The 12,764-nt window shown below is 51.2% G+C and overlaps 1 protein-coding gene across 1 annotated transcript; it reads left to right on the top strand.

Moving 5' to 3' along the window:
* The first annotated feature begins 265 nt into the window (after positions 1 to 265).
* On the top strand, positions 266 to 5,653 carry LOC100899949 (Kv channel-interacting protein 4). Its single transcript, XM_003737962.1, has 6 exons — positions 266 to 350; positions 3,110 to 3,234; positions 3,343 to 3,483; positions 3,787 to 3,963; positions 4,284 to 4,382; positions 5,571 to 5,653. The coding sequence occupies exons 1-6, from the start codon at positions 266 to 268 to the stop codon at positions 5,619 to 5,621; spliced, it is 678 nt and encodes a 225-aa protein (XP_003738010.1). The 3' UTR covers positions 5,622 to 5,653.
* The last annotated feature ends 7,111 nt before the right edge of the window (positions 5,654 to 12,764 follow it).

Here is a 12,764-nt window from a genome sequence, read left to right as displayed (position 1 = left end):
AAGCCGATCACGCTCCCAAACAACTACACCGATTTTTTATAGTGAGAGTCGGCTATCATGCACTCAATTCCTCCGTTGATTGCTTGTTCCTCTCCAGGGGCTTAGAGCCCGAGGAATCAGCATCTTTCATCGATATATCGTTGATGTATCCTCAAACTGAAAGAGGGAGGTGATCACCTACTACCGAGGTGTTTGTTGCTCTTATAGTCCCTCAACCAGCTCACGGCTTCCGCGAGGGGTGAAACCCGAACGACACCACATCATCATGATTGCAATGACCATGGACACGCTTGCCGTGTTCGCATCCTCTCACAAGAAATCGAAACCGACTAGCTCGGCAAATAATAAGGGTGAGTCACGGAATCGCTCTGCAGACGAATCCATCGGTAGAGGGACATAGCTAAACCAGATAGGCCCGGAGAAGGGAGCTCTTCGCTAGTTGTCGCAGGGAATTTTCCATGGATCGATGCAATTCAGCCATGCTCAATACTAGCGCGAGGGGATCACAATTCGAAACGTTGGCGAATTCTGGAACCAAGGGGCGGGAGGTTGTCCGCTTAGCGGATAAAACTATTGAGCTCCATGCCCTCAGATCAGAGTATCGTGTACAAATTAAGCATGCGTGACTCCAGGACCCCTCGAGATATTACATATGTACCTACTGCGGCAGAACTTGTCGAGAGCTCGGACGGACAGCATCGCGCCATGAGTCCAGCAGAATTTCGCAAAGAGGCGGTCGGTTCCCCTCGAGCTTCTCACAAACGAGGCTCATCGACGTGAAAAACGATTTTGTAAAACAGTCCATGACAAGCAAGGAGAATCTTCCAGCCAGCGTTGGCACTGCCGGCATCGACGAACTCATCTGCGAGTAGTGTCCCATTCCTTCTCGAGCTGTAATGCACCGTGTTTTTCACCATCTTCGGACATTCTCGTCCATACCCCGAGTCTCCAGAGCAAGCTCTTGTATCGGCGAATTTCCGAATGATCGCTCCGCTCCCACTCTGATGGACTAGCACATTCGTAAATCAGAGACAGTCCACAAAATGGCGAGAGCCTTCCCGGATTGGAATCGTTCAGGGGAGGCCCGTCCAATAGAGGGGACCGAGAGTCAGGAACCGCCTTCCTCTTTGAGAGACGAGTGCATTTTCAACATTTAGCGTCGCGGAATTCGACGCTCGAAAAAAAGGCATTCGCCGACGCTTCGAGAGCTTCGCAGCAGAGTGTACGGAAGGCAAGCGAGAAGATCAGCCCGTTGGCCGATCGGTGACCAGCGAAAGAATGAGTTGCGATTACAAGCTGCCTGTCTCCTCTAGGTCTGGAAAACTGGGAGGCGCTGCGTGCGTTGTCGTTAGAATCGGCGGGCGAACTAGAAGAAGGTTTTTAGAGAGCCGAATTTGTCTTTGTTTCCGAGGCCTAGTCGCTCGGGAATGTCCGCGACACCCGAAAGGCGACGAACGTTTCCGTGAGCCATGGGCTCGCGAGAAGACGACACGTGCAGTGTTCCTCGAATGAACACCCTCATTCAAGTCACCTCGCAGTCTAGACTATTTGCATCGCTGTCTCTGTGAGGAATTGTCGTTCCTATGAGTTGACGCAGAATTCCGTCCTTTCGCTTGGGATCGATGGAGTTGTCTGCTACGTGTGCGCCGTGCACGAAGCTTAAGAGCCCTCTTCTACAGCATTGGCGACGAGTATTGAGTTCGACTCGGAAGTCATTGAGGAAAGAAGGGCTCTTCGCCCGAATCACCTTGTGAGCTCAGTCGGTGTCATCCGAATTTGGATATTGTGCTCCCGATGCCAATCTCTCGAACAGTTGGGTGTCACGGCATCGACGCCGAATCCTGTCGTCACGCATTTCGGTGGCTAGGATCCCTCAAAAGCGACCGGAGATCGTGAACTTCGAGAGCGCGATAAGTTCTAGCCAGAGGCTTCAATGTGCCAGAACGCCTGAGCTTAGGACCAACGGAGACAGGACGGAGCACAGAGTGCGCGTCCTGCGAAGAAACGCGCACTGTGTCGGACGAGTCGTTCCGTCTATCGGTCACCGCTTTCATCTCCGCAACTGTCCTCCGTCTTGATACATATAATGTTACATTGTGCATTCCGGAGCCTTCCCGCATCTTATCCAAGTTCATAAAAACTCTCCAAGTTAGGACGGTTGTTTTCCCCTAGCAAGGTCCGAAAGATTAGCGGCAACTGGGTCGAAACGTGAAACAGCTCGAGCCTGGAGCCGACAGAGCCGGCTGCCCGTAGAGAGCTAGTCATGAATGAGGAAATCGGGGCATCATCTTCGCAAACTCCGGACATTTGACACACCTGCACAACACACTGCTGAGGAATCGAGGACTCCCTCGCATTGCTGGTACCCTCCAGATCTTCGAGATCGCTTCTTCTCGAAACTGAGAGCCTCCTTTACAATAGGAGCGAAACAGTTGAGAGGCCTTTCGTCGTGCCTTGGAAGGTCAATATATCGATCCAAGGATCCAGGGAAGCATGTTCGCCTCGAGTGCCAGAAGGACCGGCAATGATCCAGGGATTCCCCTTAACACCCAGTCGAAAAAGAAAGGTAACTGATATCCAGGAGTCCCGATAGGGAATTCCACGTTTAGACCGAAGACTGACAAGCGATCCAGCGGCGACCAGGTCTCTGTCTCTCTCACCTTCTGGAAACTGCTTCAAGCTCCGGCCCGCTCAGAAACGGGTCATCCACTCTGGCGCCGGAGAGCGACACGCTCGATATGGTATGCGCGAAGAGCAGAGAATATTTGGCATCTAGAGCCGGAGCAAGCTGGCGATATCGCTACATGGATCCTATATAAATCGATAGTGAAGAGACCGCGCGGCTCCCGCGGAAATTCGACTCGCCGAGATGGCCGATCGGAGCAGTCGTGGAACCTCTGCTTCATCACATTACCTCTGACACTTTGATGCAGTCAATCGAGGAACCCAGGGGATCGCGCCTGGGAAGCCCAGATATCTCGCTAATTGATCCCTGCTCGCTCCAGCGGGGAACGCCCAAACCTTTAAGCTCAGCTCGCCATCGACGAAAGTCTTCAACCGAAACCTCCTTCAGTTCGCTCTCAATGAATGATATCTCTCTCTCTTTCAGAGAAAGCCTTAGATGAACTCGAGACGAGTTCCGCACGCTGCAAACCGGAGGCCATAGGCAACCTTTGCAAGACGACTAAATTCAGCCGGGATGAGATCAAGCGAATATATCAGGGGTTCAAACAGGTTCGTCATCTAATAAATACAGCTTCCGTTGGAAGCAAAAATGGAAGTTCCGATAGACTCGTGAGGATCCAGGGAGCGTCTAAGGGAATCATTTTCGCTCATTCGCAGACTTGCCCGAGCGGCCTCGTTACGGAAACCGTCTTCAAAGACATGTACTGCCAGTTCTTTCCGCTAGCTGATACCACTCTGTATGCGCACTATGTTTTTCGAGTTCTCGACAAGGACAAGACAGGCACCATCAACTTCAAGGTAAAGTTTCCGGACCGCGGAGTTCAGGCGCGGGACGTTGGACCGCACGATTCTGCTATTGAGCCTCGCTCGAGCCTTGCTGCGGTGGAACTCACGGCAACGCGCCGTTCGACCAGGCCAAGAGTGTGGGTGAATAGTGAACAGCGGCCGCGTGCGCTCAATGATTGTGCACTCATTGAACGCTCCTTGGACGCGATGATTTTCTCATCTTCCGGAATTTAGCTCTTGTTAAAGTTTTCGTTCGAAATGAGCACGATGAGGAAAGCGGCACCAAGCTCTCTGAGCACGTCCCGCATTTTTCAGGACTTCGTCCAGGGATTGTCGGTTCTCTCCCGAGGCTCACCCAACGAGAAGCTGGAATGGGTATTCAACTTGTACGACATTAATAGAGATGGCTGTATAACTGCTGACGAAATGCTGGAAATCGTGAATTCGGTGTACTCTCTGCTGGGCCACTATGCTCAGCCTTGCATCGATGAGGTAAACAAACGTTTCCGGAAGTTAAGAACTATACCTAACCGAAGCCTCTCTCTGGGTTCAACGATACAAGCACCTCATAGGCAAATTCAACCTGTAGCTACCGGTGGATCATTCCCGCCGGGGGTTCAAATGATTAGCGGTCGGGTATGGAGCACTCTTGGAGGATGATGAGCCGAAGTTTCCGGAAGCGAATAGCCTCTAGAGATACGATATTTGACAGTTCTCCCAACCGACTTATCCCGATATCTATAGGCCGACTGCTGTTTGATCAGTTTCTATCGACACATATACGCCAAGCTGAAGGCCCTACCGCATTTAAGGTATCTGCGAGGGAGCATGTGACCCGTGTGTTCCACAAATTGGACTTCAACCGCGATGGCATCGTCACGAGCGAAGAGTTCGTCCACGCCTGTTTGAAGGCAAGTATAGCTCACTCAGCTGGTAAAACTCTAGCATCGGTGCCGCAGTGGGCTAAAGCCAGGTCTTAGGTGGACAGAACTATTCCGCCCACTCCGGCCGTGGGTAGTTCGAGAAGTGAGGCGATCATTCGACACTTGCAGAGAAAGATGAGATCGAAATGACCAGGCGCGAGTTCGTGCTGGCTCTTTCCGACATACGGTGCTACAATCTGAAAACGCTCTCCGATGTCGGAGACAATTATTATCGAAGCTCTGAGCAGAGTTCCAAGATTTTTTGGAAATTTTCCGATCACGAACAGCCGCAATCCACTAGTATGGAGCTCCACTAATCCACTAGTATCTTAGTTTTCCAGAGAAGCGCGAGACCGAGCGATTTTTCCAGTTAGTTCATAATACCTGTAGGATTCGATAAAACCTATTAGAACGAAGTTCGTGTCGTAGCCGTTGCTCTTCGGTCATAGGAGCCCTCCCCGATTTCCCGTCTTTCCCGATTCCGGCGGAGAAAATGTATACGGGGCGGCAATCTGCGGCACATGCGCCGCGGTAATCAGGAATCAAGGTATCGATTAGGTTCGCGGCCCATCTAGCACTGAGAATCGATTGTGAACCGGAGAACTATCATGTGGCGGAATTATCGTGCGTGGTACGAAATTATCAGAAGTTGGATGGGGCGAATGGAATCGAGGATAAGCATCGTGTCCCCCCACACCCACAGGCTTCGTCGCCGGTTATTTGGACAATGAGGTCCTATTGTACGGAAACAGTTCTGCTGAACAGAGCGCAGTAGAAGGTGAAAGTGACAGGAAGGGAATCCGTTGTTCTACAGCTCCACGGTATATATATCTAATTCGGTACGAGTTCGTCAGGCGACTGGTAGAGCCGTGAACCACGAGCTTCTACCAGGGAGCCTGGGATTCGATCGAGCTTCGCAATGAATATCGGCTAGCATATTTCTCTGAGGAAAGTCTCATTATTCACCCAGTGGGGCCTCGCACTGAGTAAGAATCCTGATCAGAGTGGGCTCGAGAACTTGCGTCTATTCATTATTCCATGTCGAATGAAGCAATGGAATACTTCTGCCCACCTAGAAAATGCTTTTGCACACTGGAAATGCAGGACGTCATCGCTCAGAGACCTCTGCTCGAATTTATCCGTGCCGATGCGATCTCATGTCGTTTCTCTCTCAAGGATCCAGAGATAGTGCGCTCACTCGGAGTCCTGGATACTGTGCTGGAATAGGCGAAATGGCCGAGCCTCTTAAACGAGTTCGAGGGACTCCAGGAATAGGCCCCGACCCGAAAGGAATCGACACTACAGCCGGAGCTCCTATCACCTAGATCAGTCACGGAAATCGAGGTCGGTGAACCGCCGACGAACGTCAGCCGCCACTGTCGGAACCTCCCCTGCCTAATGGGATTTCCCATTTGATATCCCAAAATGGCTGGGGGGGAAGGCAGTTCTGCAGTCTCCTACACCGTTGTCCGAGTGAATCACTGCAACAAACAAAAATCCTTCCTGTTCCAGGTTCCGCTGCTTCGATGGATCATTGAGTCTTTGGAGGTCTGGAGTTCATTCATACCTACTGTGTATCTCCCTTGAATCCGTTATAAATAAAGCTTTAATCGGGCTCGCTCTCAAATGAATCGTGCGTTCCATCTCGTGAGTCTCGCACTCGTGCTCCAGCTTCTACCGGCGAACCGCAGCATCATTCTTAGCATCAACCTGCTATGTCCCGAAGTTCGCAGACTCAACATCCCATGGAAGGGAAAAAAAATTGGGCTGGGTATGGTTTGAAAGGACACTCCGGAAACAAAAACTTTGCTTGCGCTCCTCCAAGGAGTGAAAGTTTTGAACCATTCGAAATTTCGACTGTGCCAGTCAAGAATATTGGTTATATCCCATGTGTTCGATCTATGCATCAGCATACATATGAGCGAATGCGAGTCTTCGTTGATACGTCCTCGATATAATATGTACTACATCAACGAAGCTCATTTGGAGCCTGTCTCATTTCCATAAATCGATTTTGTCCTCTGCTTATCGAGCGATGAGTGATGAGCGCCAGTTGCTGAACAGCTATCAGGAGAAATATGGAGAACCTCAATTCCCTGACTTTCCCGTTAGTTCTTTGCCCCGAGCATTCAGGTCACCTCCCGATTCCCGGTCTACCGCGGCCACTGATTGATTTTTGAACGCCCGCGGCATTGTCGAGGAGTCTGGCTCGGTCTCGCAGGCTCTCCTCCCAGAATAGCGTCCCCCACCGCCTCCGGAGCACCAAAAGAATTCGAGTTCAGAATTTATCGGCCGCGCACCATGATTCTTCCGTTCGGAAGCCCGGTTTCTACCGTACACGGTATCAGAGCATGAGCGAGGAAGTTTCGCCACATCGTTCGTGACGAGTGTCGGTGGATGGCATTTGCGGAAAAAAGATTTAGAAATCTCAGGGTGAACTGTGAAACGAGGAAAACGCTTTCTTGGTCAGATCAGCGGACGTTTCGGCAGACAATTCATTAATATTCACGGGTGTCGATTCACGAGATGCTCGTCTTCTAGAACGAAATCTTGACCTTTGCTACAAGTTCTTTAATCACCGTGAAATCCCGCCAACAGGGAAACTCTCTGTCGGAGGGAAAAAGCACCAGCTTCGGTTCAGCCAAGCTGAACCGTGTGTCTGCCACGACTCCGCAACATGAACTTATACTCTGCAGACAGTTATGAGCTCGTGTTACAATCAGTGGCTGGACCATAAAGGCAATGATGATCCTGGTCCTAGGGGGGGGGGTACAGGGCATTTCGGATATTTAGCGCTAGGAGGATTCGGTCGCGAATAAGCTTTTTGAATACACGATCGAATCCCGCGGAAATCTGGTCCATCGTGTTGAAAGTTGAAAGAAGGGAGATTCTCCTCATGGGCCCTCCACGGTTCCGCTAACCCCAGCTGTTTTCTCACGGTGCTTTCTTGATGGTGCAGGTGATCGATTCGATGGAGAAACTTTCATTCTATATAGCTGTGATTAGCCTGTAAGTCAAAGTCTCTCTGGCTCCGATTCTCGAGAACTTTTCAAGTCTCCCTAGTGAGCGTTCCGTACAGCAGGGCGGGGACCGAACCTCAGTATCGGTTGTCTCATCACTGGAAGAGGCCGATCGGGGACACAGGATAGTCGGAAACAATGTTTTATCACCATCTCATGGTCTGTGCATGAATATTTAAAAGCTGGCTTCTGTCCAGCCGAAGTTCCTCTGATTATCACAGTGATAGAGGTGATATTGCGAGCAGCCAGCTCCACAGAGTTCGCACCGACAGTATTCGTCCGGTGTATAGGCGTTCGGCCTTCTTTCTTGGTGGAGCAGCTCGAAAATAAGAAATATTGAGAACCTTACTTGCCTGATTTTCCCGCTTAGTTCTTTGGCCCGAGCATTCAGGTCGCCTCCTGGTTATGGAATCCGTGTACAGCTCCACTTTTTAGCCGATGTTTGTTCGTGAATCGTTGCTGCTTCCAGCAGTCGATGGTCAGGGCGGGACAGCTCAGGAACTCCACGTCGATTTCTGAAAGCCTCCCCAGCCAGGAGTCGGGGTGTCGTTGGAACGTCGCCGTCATCAGCGGACGATATTACCTCTGGACTTCCTCCGCGAACAACGGTGTCGCCGCGAGCAGATACTCGAGGCGGTTTGCGACCGAGCAATGCACCCCGAGGCGATCTTAAGGAAGCTGGCCTTGAACTTATCGAGCTTTCCCAGCTGACTTCCAACCAGGTGTTCCCACTCGAGCTGGATCCCGTAGGAGGCGATCGCGGCGATTTTGATTTGAAAGAGCGACAGAGCGGTTCTCAAGGGGAGTTCGCGGGCCTCCGAAATGGAGCTGAATGCGAAGCTTTCTTCTCCAGCCTCTTCTCGACGTGTTCCGCGAAAGACAGTCCATACCTGCTGATGGTGATTCCCATGTATGTGAGCTCGTTCCCTACCTCAATCCGCTCTCCGGCCGAAGATGCCTCCTGATGCCGAGCATCCTCCTCTGCTTAACTCCATGAGCTTTGTCTCCGTAACGTTCACGAGGGGATCCTTTGTCTCTGAGAAGCGGCTCAGCGTCTCCATGGATTTTTGTAGTTGCTCGCGGGACCTTGAAACGAGAATCGCGCCATCGGCTATTTAGAGAAGTCGTGACGAGGTCGTGGTTTGCGTAGAAGATGTCCGGGACATCACTCAGTAAGAATGGGATACAGGATAGTGACATCGAACATTAGTGTCTCCGACGCCACCGGCCATGGTTTTCCGAGTGAACGTTCCCTTTGGCGCGTGAAATGGACATGGGCAGCCCAGCCGTAATAGTCAGTGATTGAGTCGCACCATTCCGAAACGTGGCCGCAATTGGCATGAAGGATCGGTCTGCGAGAAGCGAGAAGAAGTTTTTTTCAATCAGGGGTTTTCCATCCTCCTCCCGCGTCAACTTGGTGCTGCTTCCAAATGATTAAAAAAAGTACCGCAGATATTGACCATTCGATTCGTGGTCATACTTCACCAGTCATCTAGCTACAAGCAAGAGGTCTTCATGAGGAAACCTTCGCAAAGATTTGTTCTGGACGCTTGGTTCGGAGCGGTCTCCAATCCGGTAGCAGTGGTGATTTGCTTTTCTACCGCTAGCCGAAACATGGAGCCCGTGATCTCTGTGGTCAGTGATCAGCACCACCTGCTCGAGTTTGGAATTAAGAGCGATTCGTCACAAACCGTGGAAAGCATCCAATAGCAGCCCGGCATCACATGAGCCACCCGACAATCGAGACATTTCCGAATGCAAGATATGACGCTGACGTCGCATCGTTCCTATCAATCAATTCGGCATCGCAGCCTTTGTTTCTTTCTCTATCGGGGGTTCGTCACAAAGCCTGCGGTACCCTCTGTTTAGCCATCGATAAGCCTGGATTCCTCGAATCCAGACCCTGAGCAACGCTCGAAAGCTACGCTTGGCTCAGCTGGGCCAGTTACCTCTTCTCTGATCATCTAATGGCGCGCTGGTATGTGCTCAGCTACGCTCAGATCCTCTGACTCATGAACTCAAGTTGTACAGTGTCCAGTGATAATTAAAGAAAAATATGAGTCAGAGCCCCCGCTTAGAGCAGAATCCTGCTCACATTTTTTCTCCGAGAGATTTCTCGCCTGGGAGAACTCGCTGGCAGAAATCATCTAAAACCTCTCAATCAGGACCCGCAGACCAGTTTTTCGTCGTCCCCCTCGAGCGACTGCTGGGCGATGTCGAGATTTGATGTCCCGAGGGATCACGTATCCCGACCGAGCGATTTCAGCCGGCTTCCACTACCCATCTCAGATTCTACGATGCTATCCACACGGAGCTCGAGAGTCGTCGACGCTCCTGATCAACAGCGAGAGGCAGAGTTTCCGATCGGATCGAGTGGTTTTCCTTCTGGATATACCTAGTCATTGAATAGCGAACCGGTAACAGCGAGATTCAATCATCGTCCCGAGTTGTGATTCTAGTAGACCTCCGGTGCGCGACGGCTACTCGTGAATAATGCTGGCTTCTCTGACCGTTAGTTTTTTTCAGAAATGCGCTGCACATGGTGCGGATCAGGATGGTTATACGGCGGCGAGTTTGAATTTCCGTAGTTTCAGAGACGGAATGGAACGACGAAAGCGTCACAGCCTGGAGTTTTTCGGATGCAGAATCGAAATAAATCAGGTTCCGTCTTGATCTCCAAGGAGTCTGCCGATAGAAGGAGGGCCGATCATGATGTTGATTCTTCTGACAGGCGGACCCTCGGAAGGGAAGGATCACAAGCAAGACAGATCCAAGATCACGGTGTCTGATTCCGAGCAAATATTTCTCGGCGCTCGTTATCATGCTATCACAATCAAATCCCCTCAATCTCAATGACCTTAGCTCCGGATTCCAGGAGCCCGCGGGTCCCCTGTAGTCGCCTACTTGACCAGAAACATTCCCTCTGGGAAAGACGTCGGGAAAACAAGCTCTGTGAATCAATATTCTCTGGCGGAAGAGCTGTTTCATCCACTGCATATCCCAACACAACCTACACTTCCCGAGGCTACGCGATAGAACCGAATTTTTCGAAAAGGTGTGATCGATGCTTCGAACGTTCATCAGCTCACCCAAGTCAGAATCAGGGAGATCGGGATACCCTCATTGTTGCGACTCACGAGAGCGAGATCCCGAAAGTGACCTTGGCCCTCTTATACGTGAGTCACACCGAAAAGTAAACGGCCACCATTCTGTGAGAAAAACACGCTGGACAAGATCTTTTTTATGCATTCACCACCGATATTTGGAATAGCCGTTCGGGGTTTCACAAGTTTTTCGCAAAAGTTTAATACAACACGGATTTCCATACAGTTCGAATTGTTTTCGGTGAAGGCTACCGCTGTACACCGCTTCGAATCCCTACGAGAACGACCGCGGACGCAAGGCGGCATCATCCGAGAGCGGCAGTCACGTCTCCAGGAATCATGCTCATCATGTGAGCCTGGATCCTCGTCAGTTTTCGTTTGCACATGACCCTCTCAGCAAATGACTCGGCTCTCCCCTTTGACGGGGCCTCCCCCGAAATTGTACCATTAGCGGAGACAACGAATCGGACGCTTCACATGAGGAGAACTCCCTAATCTATCGAGGCTTGAGATATCGGATCACAGGGCTACGAAGCTGCTGTAGCTTCGGGAGCTCGGTCCATGCTGGATCAGACGCCCTTATCGGATGTCCGCTCTGACGATCACGAATCACGACACGGAGTTGATGCGCCGCGCCGTGAGGAAAAAAATTCAGCATGCAAGCTTCGCTGATCTAGGCTTGCCGACAAGCGGACTCTGTGTCTCATGGGGGATTATCTGGGAAATAGGCTCTCGAGAGCTGCCGCAATTTTTGCACGTTCTTGTTGCCTCGGAGGCTCGCTGCCTCGCCGGAATTCTTCTCGGATACCCAGAAGGAGTACTTGAACTTCGATTCCGCTACAGCGCTTTGCAAGTCCCAGTCGGGGCCTGCCCGTTCACTTCCGAGCCCCCTGCGAGGTGCTCGTTAATTGGAAGGCGCTCGCATTCCAGTAGGTACCCGCTCATTTCCTCAGCCACGGTGGGCTGTGCCAATGTGTTCAAGACTTCCATCAATCAACGAGTCTATACAGCCTGAAGAATAATTATGAACCTCGTGATGGAGAAACGAATGGTTGATGGGATGGGGGTTTTTCATCCACTCAGCCGACTTATATGTCGATGATTTTTCCTTGGAGGTTTCCTAATGCTCATTAGAGTCCCCAGGGGCCTCCCATCCACCTCAATGAGGACACCGAAGTTCCCCCCGCGGAAATCTTCTGGGGCTCACCGGTGAGCGTGATCCTCCGAGTTCCGAATCCGAGGGGAAATATAGAGCTCCCGGCTCGACGCTCGAGTTTGCTAAGCTTAAATTCAGGTTCACTCCTTCAGCACTGTAGCTCTTCTGAACGGCTGACATCTTCTAATATTGGGCAACCTGGCGGGAATGGGGAATAGACGGGCACCTCCTGATTAGCTGAGAGCCCTTCGGGTTCGGACTGTTGATGAGAAACTTCTATCAGGATGCCACCTGAGTTGAGCGCATGTTTGATTCGAGCGCACGCTGAATCAAGCTCCAAGGTCAGGTTTCCCCGATATCATATATCGCCGAGAGCTCATCACCTCTCATGTATACTTGGCTAGCTCCGTGGATTCTTGTCGGATCGAGACTACGATTCCCGAAAGTCGCACCTTTTCCGGAGATCCGCGTTTCTTCAGTGCGCTTCAAGGGGCTTCCTCGCCATTCCTCTTACATATATACCCCAGGTTGTGCTGGAAGCCCGATTCGCTAACTCTGATCAAAACGGCTCCCTGGGGATCCTCCTAATGTCGACTGGGAGCCCACACACCCGAAACGATCAGAAAAGAAGATGAATTCCTGGATCGGGACATATGAGACACTCGCAATGCTATCCCCAGCACCAGAACAGCTACTGGCACGATAAGAGAATCTGGTGAGGTAAGGAGTCATCGAACCCGATGGTTCACATAGGCTTCCAGGACTGACTCATGGCGGCTCTGACGCACCGGGAACTACCGTCCGGACCAATAATTAGTGACCGCGCAGGCACACTCAATTGCGGTGTGGGACTCTTTAAAATTTGTCTTCCCTACGTCGTCGGTCAGTCAGACTTGAGTGATGGTGGACTTTTTCTTTTCGATCTCATTGCGACAGCAAATGGAAGCACAACAAAACTGTGGCCCCAAATATCGGTCGAACAACAAATGGTTGCAATCAGCTTTTCACTCACCAAAGCCAAGGTTCGTAGTAACCCCTCACACTCGTTTGCGGCGGCGAGAAAAACCCACAGCGGGAACACGTCACGAAC

The sequence above is a fragment of the Galendromus occidentalis genome, unplaced genomic scaffold (genome assembly GCF_000255335.2).
Source record: "Galendromus occidentalis unplaced genomic scaffold, Mocc_1.1 scf7180000075708, whole genome shotgun sequence".
NCBI lineage: Eukaryota > Metazoa > Arthropoda > Arachnida > Mesostigmata > Phytoseiidae > Galendromus > Galendromus occidentalis.
The sequence above is the reverse complement of the archived record's forward strand: the minus strand, read 5'-3'. Positions and strand labels throughout refer to the sequence as shown.

Bases quoted from the DNA above. Each gene is read 5' to 3' on its own strand.
- LOC100899949 (XM_003737962.1), top strand. From the start codon at position 266: ATGATTGCAATGACCATGGACACGCTTGCCGTGTTCGCATCCTCTCAC. The intron at 351-3,109 runs GTGAGTCACGGA...TCTCTCTTTCAG, and splicing joins TAGCTCGGCAAATAATAAGG to AGAAAGCCTTAGATGAACTC. The intron at 3,235-3,342 runs GTTCGTCATCTA...GCTCATTCGCAG, and splicing joins TATATCAGGGGTTCAAACAG to ACTTGCCCGAGCGGCCTCGT.